Source organism: Priapulus caudatus, unplaced genomic scaffold (assembly GCF_000485595.1).
Source record: "Priapulus caudatus unplaced genomic scaffold, Priapulus_caudatus-5.0.1 Scaffold1076, whole genome shotgun sequence".
NCBI lineage: Eukaryota > Metazoa > Priapulida > Priapulimorpha > Priapulimorphida > Priapulidae > Priapulus > Priapulus caudatus.
The window spans coordinates 40294-53210 of record NW_014578137.1 but is presented as its reverse complement, the minus strand read 5'-3'; the positions used below and the strand labels follow the sequence as shown (position 1 = coordinate 53210).

Sequence of the window (12917 nt, the reverse complement as noted above, 5' to 3'; positions counted from 1 at the left end):
TGTGATTATGTATGACACAAGTTTTGCAGTCTAGTACTGGAAAATTAGCGTTTGGATGGCATATTGCGGCTTTAACCATGCATAGAATCAGTGTGATATGCCAGAGCAACACCGGCGTGTTGAAAATGTGGAATCCTGGCTTTAATGTTATATAACGACTAATCTAATGGTTTGTAATTGTTGTTGCAGGGTCGTACACGCTGGCACTTGCAAAGGAGTTGGCTTCCAAAGCCTGATGTCGACGATTCCTTGTTTGGCGCCCAGTCTGAAGCCGGACTTTGTCACGATCGTCAACGCAGAGACTAAGCAGGAGCATCAGGTGCAGCAAGAGCAACCGTAACAGATAAATGTACCAACGTACCGTGCAGTACACATGTTCATCATTGCCGACAAAACTCCAGTCTATATGAAGCAATACTTGTAATATAATTCCAAACGATGGCTGCACAGTACGACATTTAATTCGTCTTATTTGATTGTTTTCTACACACTTGAGATCTTTCCTCACTATCAAGAAAGTGGATAAGTATATATTTCTTTACTGTGAGTTTTCTGCTAGCAGCTATGACTCTACCGGTTTCGTTATGTGAGAGGCATGTGTCATGGCAACATACATATAGGATGAAAATTATACTATTACTGTTACTATTAGTTACACGTATCATAGCCTGTTAAAATAGTAACAAAATCAATAATACACACTGTTCCGGAGCATATTGTTCATGTTTCTATTGAATTTGCGTTTATGTTTGTTCGGTTTACTGTCAAACTATCCAGTCTAACTATCTAACTGTCATACTATCAGCATATTATAACGTGTATTTAGTTCGATGCATTCCATGTAATCATGTGTATTCATTGTGTATATTAGTCACAATTTTACTAGTCTGAAATTAAAGGCTTCTTGTAATGACACAATGTTGGCTGCGTTGGTGTTGCTCAATAGTTGATTACTAACAACCACCCTATGCCAAACAACTGTGCATGCATACATGTGGTAGATTCTGAAGGTATGTTATTTGCGTTCTAGACAAATACCCCCTGGCAATTACCCCCCCCGCCCGGATCAATTACCACCAGACAATTACTCACCTGTTGTTTTTATCATGAGTGAACAGTGATAATACAGTAGGAGTCGAGGTGGAGCGGAAGAGGTGGTGGAGGAGGAGGGGAGAGGTGGAGGAGGTTAAGCGGGAGGGTCAGGTGATGGAGAGTTCACTTCGCCGTGTATACAGGGAAATGTATAGTTGGAGTGATGTACACTAATCGGCCCCAGACAGTTAGAGTTAGGGTTGAAGTGTGCAGTTTTAAGTGGACAAATTAAAACAAATGCCGTATGTAAACGTGCTGCAGCAGTTTACTATTTATAGTGTGTGAAGAGTTAACATTCAGGAATAAAGAACAAAAGTTGAAAAAGAAAATGCAACAAGCAGAAAGACGTTTACTACACTCACTTAATAGTAACAGTTTGCTGAATGCTCATGCAATAGAAATCGATTAAAGCAATTATACACAATAAATGAAATAAATGACTATAACTTAGTAACTAGTACCCCTATCTATAGCTAGCTAGATAATGAATTACCCTAGCAGGTCTAGTCCAGGCAAGTATTATTTTAGAAGTGAAATCCGATAGATTCTTAAATTAGACTTTCTACATTACTGACGCGCTGTAGATTGTATCTACGCACGTCTTGCGAGAGCCTCTAACCTTGTCTGTGCGTGCGTGCGTGCGGTGTACAGTACTCGTGTTGTAGAGGAGCATATGAACGGCATTTACAAAAAGTTATCGGCTATAATAGGCGAAAGGGAGTAAAGAAACGTTGGTAGTAAATACATTTCGTGCTTATTTGCCATGATTTTTTTTATTGAGACGTTTCAAGTGCCTGTGGTTCAAACATGCATATTACTGTACACATTTGATAGTGTACATAAAACACATACAGACTTTCCTACTCACATAGCGCAATCAGTCTACGTGCAAGTTTTATTGTTTATGCTTTCTAGCATACATCTGGTTAAAATGCCAGCCCACTATTTTTACATAAATAATTTGCAATTGCTCAATATTCAACATAATACAGACTTACATTCCATGGTCTTATCAGTGAGATTTCGTTTGCAATGAAAACAGCGCAAAATAACAAAAACATGTATTTTAGGCTAACCGAATAAATTCAGATTGTTTATTCAGCACACAGAGGTGAACATGTTAACAATTTAGAATACAGTGATATATATCAACTATCCTAAGCCTTTAACAGTTACATATTGGACACCGGGCTCCAGTGACTAGCAGCAAATATTAGAATATTTAATTACACCTCTTTTTCTCCGTTAAAGCCAAAGACCACATAGATCGCCAAATAGGACTAAACAAGTAACAGCTACACAAGTGTCTTCATTTTCGGTGACATCTATTCATTATAATTCAGCTGAACGGAACTTGCATTTACACGTATCAAGCGATACAAACAGAACCACTCCTATATAACAATAAATGCTACTTTCAACAAGAACACCCGGAAATCTGTTTGAGAACAATCGGAATGAAAGCTAAAACCCAGAGCGAATGGGATAATGAGTGCGCCGGCCACAAAGCAGTAGTGCTAAGGTGAAGGGAAGTATCATCAGCGTCCATAGAACAGATTTCCTCATCAGCGCTGACGAGCGCATTTACTTGGTCGCCATGTGGTTGATCAGATCAATGACACGGCAGCTGTAGGCAAACTCGTTGTCATACCTGCAAAACACCCAAGTTTAAATCACAATGAAGTTCCAGCTCGGCTGTATACGTACGTGTATTAAAACTACGGCAACACGAGAAATTAAACTCCAGCCTTCTAATGTTCTTGACAGCAAAACCATTAAAACAACAGACACGAAAAATTTCCATTTGGGTTTTAATGTCATTGTCGAAACTCCTATTAAATCAACAGCGATTCAAGCATGTAACTCTTGGCTACACTAGTTCTTGATCAGAATAAAGCCAAACTACAATAACGACCTTGGCAGGAACACTTAAAACTACCGCGGTATCTTTCCAAATAACAACGTTAAAAATACAGCAACACGAGAATTCACCCCAAACCTTAGCTTCCCAATGGCCTTGAAAAAGAGCACCGTTAAACTAAATGTCCTTAAATAGAACATTGATAAAACTACAGCAACGTTCAAGAAAACATCCTGAATGCCACGCAGGCACACCAAGACTTAGAACAACAGTTAACTTGTTTGTCGACTCGACGACTACGTACCAGGCAACGAGCTTGACGAAGTGCTCGTTCAGGGCAATGCCTGCTCCGGCATCAAACACGCTGCTAGATTGGCTGCTGATGAAGTCAGATGACACAACCTGAAACCGGCAAACATAAAGTAAGATGAGGTAATGTAAGCACAGACTTTAGGCCAGTTAGGTACCTACTTTGAAATTGTCTGTATACATTTCCTTGTACAGGTGCTACACCAGCACATTGCACCACCTATCTTTAGTTTAGTACAAGAGCATAATCTGTGTGTGTCACTCGTGTGGGAGGGGGTCACTCGTGAGAAACCCCCAAAAAGTTTCATACATAGACAGGTGTCAGTTCTATAACGATGGTTTCACATTATAACTGCCACTTAAGGATACTCTCCACGTTGTGCATGAAATTTCATCGATTTTTCGTTTTCAACTTTATTCGATGGCTAACACTATGTGCCACCTGTGTACATGCTAATTTCTCCATATAACGGTACATGTGAACTGTCAGAGCGTTTTTGCTTGCTCGCGTACATGTGTGGTAAGCAGCTTCTGACGTCATGTCGGAGACATGATACAACCAACATACATCGTCAACCCTGCACAGCTGCATTACATGTAATACATGTACATTCATGTACATCTGTGCTATGATCCAAGCAAGTATCCCACTGCCCAAAATAGTTCTAACACCATGCAACACACCTTACATCACCCATCATTATTACTCAGTACATCGCACGCGTTTGTTGACATATTAGCTTTGTGACTAGTGATATTAGTTCTGTGATGGTAACTCGACTAATTTCTCAGGAGAATTTCTCAAGGTGCATGAACATTTTACCAATTTAGCGTGTCAGTGTCGTCGTGGGTATGTCGCAGGTAAAGTACTAACAATAGATTTCTCACATACGTTCACCCATTTGCACACAGGACGTCACTCCATTGTGAAAATAGAAAACCTGATTTCTGCTCCGTTCGTGATTTCTGACATAGTACGGCCGATGTTAGTAAATGGATATTTCTCTTGATTACAAACTCGATTAATTTAATTTTTACACTCGTTTTAATGGTAACATATTGTGGTAAAAGCGGCGTCCGGGATTGGTATAAGTGGCGTACTTTATTAGTTATGGCCCTTTAGTTCTAAAATTTCTATTTAACACATCAACTTGAATTTTCTCGAGCAGGGCTTTGATCGAGTTTTCTCGGTAAAATAGTGACAATAAAAGAAAAAATCCTGACGTGCTATTTGGTCCCATATTGGCGTTGAACATGTGGCTAAAAAATTTTGTATCCTTCTTCTTTCTGGTAGTTAGAAATATCCAAAATTACCATTTTTACAATAAAAATTCAAATTTTGTGTGGTAACATAATAGTGGCTGGAAAATTTCATGAAATTTTTTGAGCTTGAGCATAGAGATATATGCCTCTATGAAATAAAACAAGTGATTGATGTCGATTCATTCGCAAATTAAACGTTTAATCTTCACTAGAGCAATACCCGTGCACAACGTGGAGAGTATCCTTAAAGGAAACGCAGAAATTCCCATTACAGACGAGCATCCATTCTATAATAGATGGGACCCCCAACCTGACCACGAAACTCGTTCCCATCAGGGTATAAAAATACACGGGAGCGATGAGCGAGTCAAACCTCCAAAATCGCTCCCGTAAAAAAATTTGACGAGAGCTATTTCCCCCAGACTTGAAAAAAGAGCTCGAGGACCGTGGAAAAAAAGCAATATTTTCCGTGGTTCCCATCCACTCACAGCATCCTCAGTGTACTCTAAGTATCCCTTCATGGGTCCGTCGGCAGCAGCCTTGACGGCCTTCTTGATCGCGTCATAGCTGGCTGGCTTCTCCAGGCGGCAGGTCAAGTCAACAACTGACACGTCGGGTGTGGGCACACGGAAAGCCATGCCGGTCAGCTTCCTGTATGGAACGTATTGGAGAGTCGTGTTAGTGCCGAAGAAAAAAGTAAAGTCCGCCACAGAGTATAACGAGATAAACCATGATATGTACGTATATATATGTATATATATACACATACTCACGACTGTGCATGTGCACACCCATGCACACGTTTTTTGAGACGGAGCAGAAGTTGGGAGAATCTTACCAGACCACCATAAGTTCATTCATTGATAACTAATCACTAACCCTGTAGAGGCTACTCAGGCTCTGTGCTCAATGTTTCTAGCTTAATTACAATAATGGATTAACACTCCTTCCATGGCAAATCAAACCACTCACAATGAACTAGAAAATAACATAAATGAGAATGCTTTCAGAGACTTACCCGTTCAGGGCTGGGATGACCTTGCCGACAGCCTTGGCAGCTCCAGTGGATGCTGGGATAATGTTAGCATGGGCGCCACGACCATCTCTCCATTGCTGAAGAAGTGTAAATGTTATGAACCTTTAATAATAAGTTTTTAACTACTACAAAGACTAATTATACAAAAGACCTCAAGAAAACAAACCAAACCCCAATGGACTAAGTGATCATCATATATAAAAACAATATTAAATACTAATGGTCTACAACAAATTAACACAGATAATTAAGTGAGATCCGGAGCCATCGCTGGAGGATTTAGGAAGGCTTCAACTCACCTTGGCACTTGGGCCATCAACGGTTTTCTGTGTAGCAGTGTAGGCATGGATGGTTGTCATCAGACCCTCAATCATGCCGAAGTTGTCATTGACCACCTTGGCAATGGGAGCCAAGCAGTTGGTTGTGCAGGAAGCATTGCTACAATGTAAATGAAAGTGTCAATGACACTGTAGGTCACCACAAAAAGGGCACAAATGAGTGCACCGAGTGGGGGGGGGGGCAGTTTAGCCACCACAGTTTTAACAGTATTTAGTGGTACTATACTAAAGGTATTAATTAGACTTCTAATTCATTCCTTCATTGTTCTTAGCATTCCTCCATAACTACTTTCTAGTAACATATGTACTACAAAATCGCAACCCCCCCAAAAAATAACCCTAGCAAGACGGTTTCTTGGAGCTAGCAAGGCGGTAACATTTTTATAATATTCAGATTTAGGCACTGCCTAAAAGCGGAGCTCCCGATGTGTAACGTGTAAGATTGAGAGGATACGCTTATTCCACGTGACAATGGTGTTTCCCTGCCCATAACACAACTTTTGTCAAAGGTTAATTGGTTGCATGGAAGTGTTTACTTCGTATGAGTTTTTCTAGGCGGTAGCACACGGTTGCCATCTGCATATCGCAATAATTTATATACCAAAATGAATCACAATTTGTGACAGTAGATGGCGCTATACCCGCTTTGATGTTTCTTAGCGATGGCGTTCGAAATAAATAGGTTATGCTGCGTTCCGACATGTTTTGTAAAACTTTACTCTAATATAGACGTTTTATCGGCAAGGTGGAGAGGAAATACCAATTTTGCATTAAAGATATTGTCAATAAAATCTTGTAAAACGAACCAGACGAGTGTGACACCACAGACTTATCTGCGTGTCTATATAATATGCTATATAATTGCCAAAACCTACCTAATTTGCATTAAAAAAAAATTTAATATCAAAACCCCCTGTAATACGTTTTAGGGCCAGCCCTTATTCATTCACATACCAAAAATGAGCAAAACCCGTTGAACCTGAACTGACTAATGGCAATTTCCACTTTTGCCAAAAAATTGCCGTGGCTCGAAAGTACGTCGACTGGCGTGCTCCAAAATAGGACGTTCAAACCTCTCCCATAGCAGTAACAACTATACCCAATTTCAAACATGTGGGTCAAACAGTTCCCCCGAGTTATTGTTGACCGTAGCCAAATGTTGACGAACGGACATACGACCCATGGCAATAGCTCATATTGACGATGTCAAGGCGAGCTAAAAATGGGAATAATAAAGATGCCCCATATACACAACACAAATTGATAAATATGCAAAGTATGAGTGAAAGGCAAAGAGCAACACTGGTCACATGTGACCCAGTGAAAAAAATACACGGGGGCTCGGGGCGATTTAGCCCCCGAAATGCCAAAAAGAGCCCCGGAAATGGCAAAAAGAGCCCCCGTAAATTTGCATAGAGTTCAATGCAAACCAAATTTTAGAGTGCTATTTTCATGCACGCGAGCTTGAAAAGTAGCCCCTGAAAAATAAATTATATTTTTTTCCCTGATGTGACCTATCTGAATGGAGTGATTGACAAGTAGTTGTTGCTAATGATTGTGATGCAAGGCGCTCCAATAATGCTGTTTTGTGATGCAAAGTTGACATTTTGACACACAAGTTAGGAATACACTGGGTCGCTAGTAGACTAACCTAACCTAACCTAACAACAATACCATGGGGGAGAGGATATCTTGCAAGTAAGGTCAAGTATCGTGTAATGCTCTCGTGTCCTACCTGACAATGTTCATGGAAGGCTTATAGTCCTCATGGTTCACTCCCATCACGAACATGGGTGCATCGGCAGAAGGTGCGGATATGACAACCTTCTTGGCGCCGCCCTGGATGTGGGCATTGGCCTTCTCAATGGTTGTGAACACACCTGCACACAAGAAAGCAACACCTTATATAATAGCTACTAAACATGATCTTACACACCTACGCAGAGATCTTACACAATCGCTACCAAACCATATTTTATTCAATTATCTATATAAAATAATCTTTTACTATTTTATTTATTTATTAGATATATGTATTTGACATGTCTTTAGTGCCCATGGAAACTCAGATTGCTGAACTTGACATCGATAGAAACGTACAGAGTTGCAGTTAGGGCAGTATTTATGTTAAGTTATGCAAATGTTAGCAAAACTCTCCTTAGGTTGCAGGACAAGTAGCATGAACCCCACAGAGCAAGCACGAGTCCACGAGAAGCACATCACCGTAAACACGAGGCTGGCTGCTACTTACCGGTGGACTCAACGACGTACTCTGCGCCGGCCTTTCCCCATGGAATGGCGGTGGGCTTCATCTCCTGGAAGACGGAGATGGACATTCCGTTCACAATCAGCTTGCCTCCCTCAACCTTGACGTCACCCTTGAACCTGCCGTGTGTCGAGTCGTACTTGAACATGTAGACCTGTCAAAGGTGCAATATCGGAAAACGTGAAAACTCAGGCTATAATAAAAATATTGTTTGTTTGCCCTCACCCAGACCGACCCACCAAAAAGGGGCAGACTCAAAAAAAATTTATTGATCTTTTTTTCTTTCTTTTTTTTTTAAACAAATTGTATCACTGTACATTACATAAATCTGTAGGCAATACATTACATGTACCAAGCAAAAGAAACATTCAACATAAAAGGTATCTCCACACAAGCACATCCGAGCATGTAGACACCATGCTGATTTTGTAAAAAGACCCCGCAATCAAAAAAGAAAAAAAGAAAAGCCGACCTACCTACCCAAACTTTTCAGCCTGGGTCGGGTGAAGGCAAACAAAGATTTTTTTAATTGTGACCTCAACACATGCCATGCCACATTCTACGCAATACAATGAGGACAAAATGGGATAAAAATGATGTGAAACAGGAGTCAAATATCGCATTTGGCAGCAACCTACCATGTAGTTCAAGTCGATGAATGGGTCGTTGATGGCAACGACGGTGGCGCCCTTCTCAACAGCGGCACGCAGCACCAGACGGCCGATACGGCCAAATCTACAAACACGACCAAAAATTATGCGAGCCATCCACATCAAAAAATTAACGAGCAGAACATTGAAAAACACAAAAAATAGATTCTGATCCACCATACAAAGATCGATAAGCAATAACAGCTAACGACGCTACAATCACTATCGTATACAACACTCACCCATTGATTCCGATCTTGGGAGACATGGTTATGATAGTTTATTACAACAACACACGGTTCAGGAACAAAAGCTGAAAGAAAAGCAAAAATCTAATTAACAAACATCCAACAATACGATGTAAACGCCTGCAATGTCACCGTTCAGAAATCAAAAGATTGATTAGGGCACTATGACATTCATCACTGCTATCTCAAGTCATATCACCAAGATGATCAAGTGGCACACACAGTACTCAACCATCAGCAAATAAAAGATTCCGTTTGTATAACCAATAGTGGTTTGCCTTGAGCGTTTGCACAACAAACATTTACGACCTAACCAGGGATGACTTGACCTTTAACCAGATATCATCTAAATCAAAATAATACGTGTGGCAAATTCCAAAGTGTAACACAACCTCCATAGTTGTTTATTACATTCATGTCAGAAGGCAACGTCTGGCTGGAGTAGCAGTAAGCATGGATAGCAACTTCAAGGACATAGCTGCCCCTGGATGGTAGGGATTTCAAATATAGCCAGCTAAACCAGATCCATATTATCAAGCACAGTAAGAATGCAAAATGCCAAACTACTATGGCTGGCTACAGTGGTAATCCTTCACACAGGGATGTATTCTCCTTGGAATTTACGAGACTGAACACCCCTACGCTCACACAATGTGTTTCTGAAGTGTAAAGGAAATTGGACTCTACTGTACTTGTCGCTTCTTCATGCCATGCACTACAGCTAAAAATACACAGGCCAGCCCGATCAATACACTTTCGATTTTCAAAACGCAGCTAAACAATCAACAGCAGAAGCGCTCACAGAAGAGAAAATGTCAGGTTCACAAAAATTGACATCGGTTGTGGTTGGGAAACTGGAGAAATACAGCACACACAGTAAGAATAGACCTTCTACAGATTCAAATTGGTATCAGTTTAAAATTTGCACTTACATGATATACTACTACTTAGCTAGAGCGTCCTTCATAGCAAACTAACTAAGCTACTACTACAGGCTACAAAAATGGAAACGAAAACAAGGCCAAGATAAAAATACATGCTGGTACACACTACACACACATACAGATGGAAAGTTGTCCAATATCAAAACTTGCCTATAGGCCTACAGCTGAGAGACCATACACACAGCAGCACCACTTCCACGAAAATAGCTTCTCAAAGGTGTACCATTTCAGACCTACTACACATCTGCCGGCACTACTGTACGTAGGGGCTGAACATTTGACATTTAGTCCGCGAATCTGCTGGGCCTATATTAATCTGCAAATAGGTTTAGCCATCTCACTTCTTATACGACAGTAATAGGACATGGTATACAGTCTGGAACCATCACACTACTCAAGACTCACACAAAGATCCTTAGAATCTGACAGTTACTATGTTAAGCTCTCTTTTTACATACTCTTTAAATGCTGTTTGGAACATTAGCATAGGGAAAAGCTACCTAACAACAATCCCGATCAAAAATTAACATTGGTATTTGAGGAGCACTTCTTGGGTACACTCAAGAGAGATATCGTCTACAATTATAGATAATCCAAGTGCAATCAAGGTTACGGTCAGTCGGTCATACACATCTGTGTATGGCACACTGCATGTAGATCGTATTCTGAAAGATCTTGTGAATCTCAAGGCACTAATTCATGTAATAATTTTGCCAAACAGTCAACATCACATTAGACTCTACTGTTGTTGTTTTTTTTAATTTACAATGTTCTTTAATTGGTTACTATTTTATACAGTAATAGTTTCCTCAATGGATTTTAATGATTAAGGTGATGCAAGATAGCACTTAACTCTCATCTTGTGCAAAAATGTAACACTGCCTAGTAAATTGCTATTACAGCAAATAGAATTAATGTTCGGCAGATGAGATAAAAACTTGTTACCCGATGGAAACAAATGGGATCAGGTGCTGATGTGGTTCAAATAGATTACGATTACTTTCAGTTACATGCTATAGGTATCGTGCCCTCTTGTTCAACCCATGTTTGGTTCCTTTGTATTTATTTACAGTACAGTTCAACTCTCTGTCCGTGCCCTCATCACTTCGGAGGTTTTTTTTAGTTCTTTGCTTAATTACCAAGATCTCTCAAAGTATTGAACAAAGTAGTTGAAAGGTGCAGTGCTAACGCACAGAACGTTTGAAAGGTCTGGGGTCAAGTCCTTGAGCAAGGCACTTTATAGTGAATCACTTGGAAGGTGGGATGTAGGAACTTAGGAAGATGTGCTTTCCTTGCCTTTCCAGCTACAGCAGGGGTAGCAATTAACTTTTGAACAAGGGAGTCCAACGGACTACCCTCAAAAAGCGGGAGTCTGCAGTCTGAGGTTCAAAATTAAAAATATTAACAATAATGCATGTGCTTATTTTTAAGATTCATGCAGTTGCACGTCTGTCAAATTTTCTTTGGGTATTAGCTGAAACAAGTGCCGCAGAGCGACAGGGCTCATCTGGTGTATTTTCTGCTGATAAATTCATTTGTGCATAGCAAGATGTCCTATACATACGTTCATTTCTAACCCAAAACAAGAGCCGCAGAGCGTCTGGGCTCATCTGAGGTCTGTTGCTACGATTATAAACGTAAAATTTCAGTCGTGCGTAGTACTACATTTGTTAGGCGCAGATATGCAGACACGCAGTTGCGTACACATCATTGTTAGGACACGCCCACTATGATAACACAGGTAGGAGATTGAGGAGGAGGGAAGAAGGTGGTGGAGGAGGAGGAGGGGGAGAAGGTGGAGGAGAAGGAGGAGGGGGAGAAGGTGGAGGAGAGGAGGGGGAGAAAGTGGAGGAGGAGGGCCAGGTGGTGGAGGAGGAGGGAAGAGGTAGAGGAGGGCGCCTCTACCTCCTCCTCTCCTTCTCCATCACATTCTCCCCCCCTCCTCTTCCTCCTCCCTCAACCACCACCTGCACCTCCTCTACCTCCGCCTCTCCCCCTCCTCCTTCACTACCTTCTCCGTCGTCCTCTAACTCCTCCTCTAAATGTCCGGGGTGTATTTGTCCTGATACCGTTTATTTGTACTCTTAGCCACGAAGTTCACTTCGCCGTGTATACAGGGAAATGTATAGTTGGAGTGATGTACACTAATCGGCCCCCAGACAGTTAAAACGAATGCCGTACATGTAAACGTGCTGCAGCAGTTTACTATTTATAGTGTTTGAAGAGTTGACATTGAGGAATAAAGAACAAAAGTTGAAAAAGAAAATGCAATGAGAAGAAAGACGTTTACTACACTAACTTAATAGTAACAGTTTGCTGAATGCTCATGTAATAGAAATCTACTGTATTAACAATTATACACAATAAATGAAATAAATTACTATAAATATAACTTAGTAACTAGTACCCCTATCTATAGCTAGCTAGATAATCAATTACCCTAGCAGGTCTAGTCCAGGCAAGTATTAGAGTCTCTACATTACTGACGCGCTGTAGATTGTATCTGGGCACGTCTTGCGAGAGCCTCTAACCTTGTCTGTGCGTGCGTGCGTGCGTGCGTGCGTGCGTGCGTGCGTGCGTGCGTGCGTGCGGTGTACAGTACTCGTGTTGTAGAGGAGCATATGAACGGCATTTACAGAAAGTTATCGGCTATAATAGGCGAAAGGGAGTAAAGAAACGTTGGTAGTAAATACATTTCGTGCTTATTTGCCATAATTTTTTTTATTGAGACGTTCCAAGTGCCTGTGGTTCAAACATGCATATTACTGTACACATTTGATAGTGTGCATAAAACACATACAGAGACTTTCCTACTCACATAGCGCAATCAGTCTACGTGCAAGTTTTATTACCTCCGCGCAACGGAGTTGCAGGGAGGTAATGTGATCCCTCTCGTGTGATGCGTTCGTG

The 12917-nt window shown here is 40.9% G+C and overlaps 2 protein-coding genes across 2 annotated transcripts in view; one reads left to right on the top strand and one right to left on the bottom strand.

The window, feature by feature from the left end:
- The window catches only part of LOC106815267 (triosephosphate isomerase-like), a gene marked incomplete in the record, with an annotated part of 13176 nt that extends 12916 nt beyond the window's left edge, over positions 1-260 (top strand). Inside the window, 1 exon segment of the mRNA XM_014819715.1 lies at positions 190-260. Within this exon segment, the coding sequence (XP_014675201.1) occupies positions 190-236 (47 nt within the window).
- A 1896-nt stretch (positions 261-2156) lies between these two features.
- Positions 2157-12917, bottom strand: part of LOC106815264 (glyceraldehyde-3-phosphate dehydrogenase-like) — a 14775-nt gene continuing 4014 nt past the window's right edge. Inside the window, exons 2-10 of the mRNA XM_014819711.1 lie at positions 9058-9128; positions 8804-8900; positions 8151-8319; positions 7635-7779; positions 5861-5999; positions 5544-5638; positions 5014-5176; positions 3258-3355; positions 2157-2743 (exon numbers count right to left, since the gene is read on the bottom strand). Of these exons, the coding sequence (XP_014675197.1) occupies positions 2677-2743; positions 3258-3355; positions 5014-5176; positions 5544-5638; positions 5861-5999; positions 7635-7779; positions 8151-8319; positions 8804-8900; positions 9058-9083 (999 nt within the window). The 5' untranslated portion in view covers positions 9084-9128 and the 3' untranslated portion in view covers positions 2157-2676. The remainder of the gene's footprint in view (positions 2744-3257; positions 3356-5013; positions 5177-5543; positions 5639-5860; positions 6000-7634; positions 7780-8150; positions 8320-8803; positions 8901-9057; positions 9129-12917) is intronic.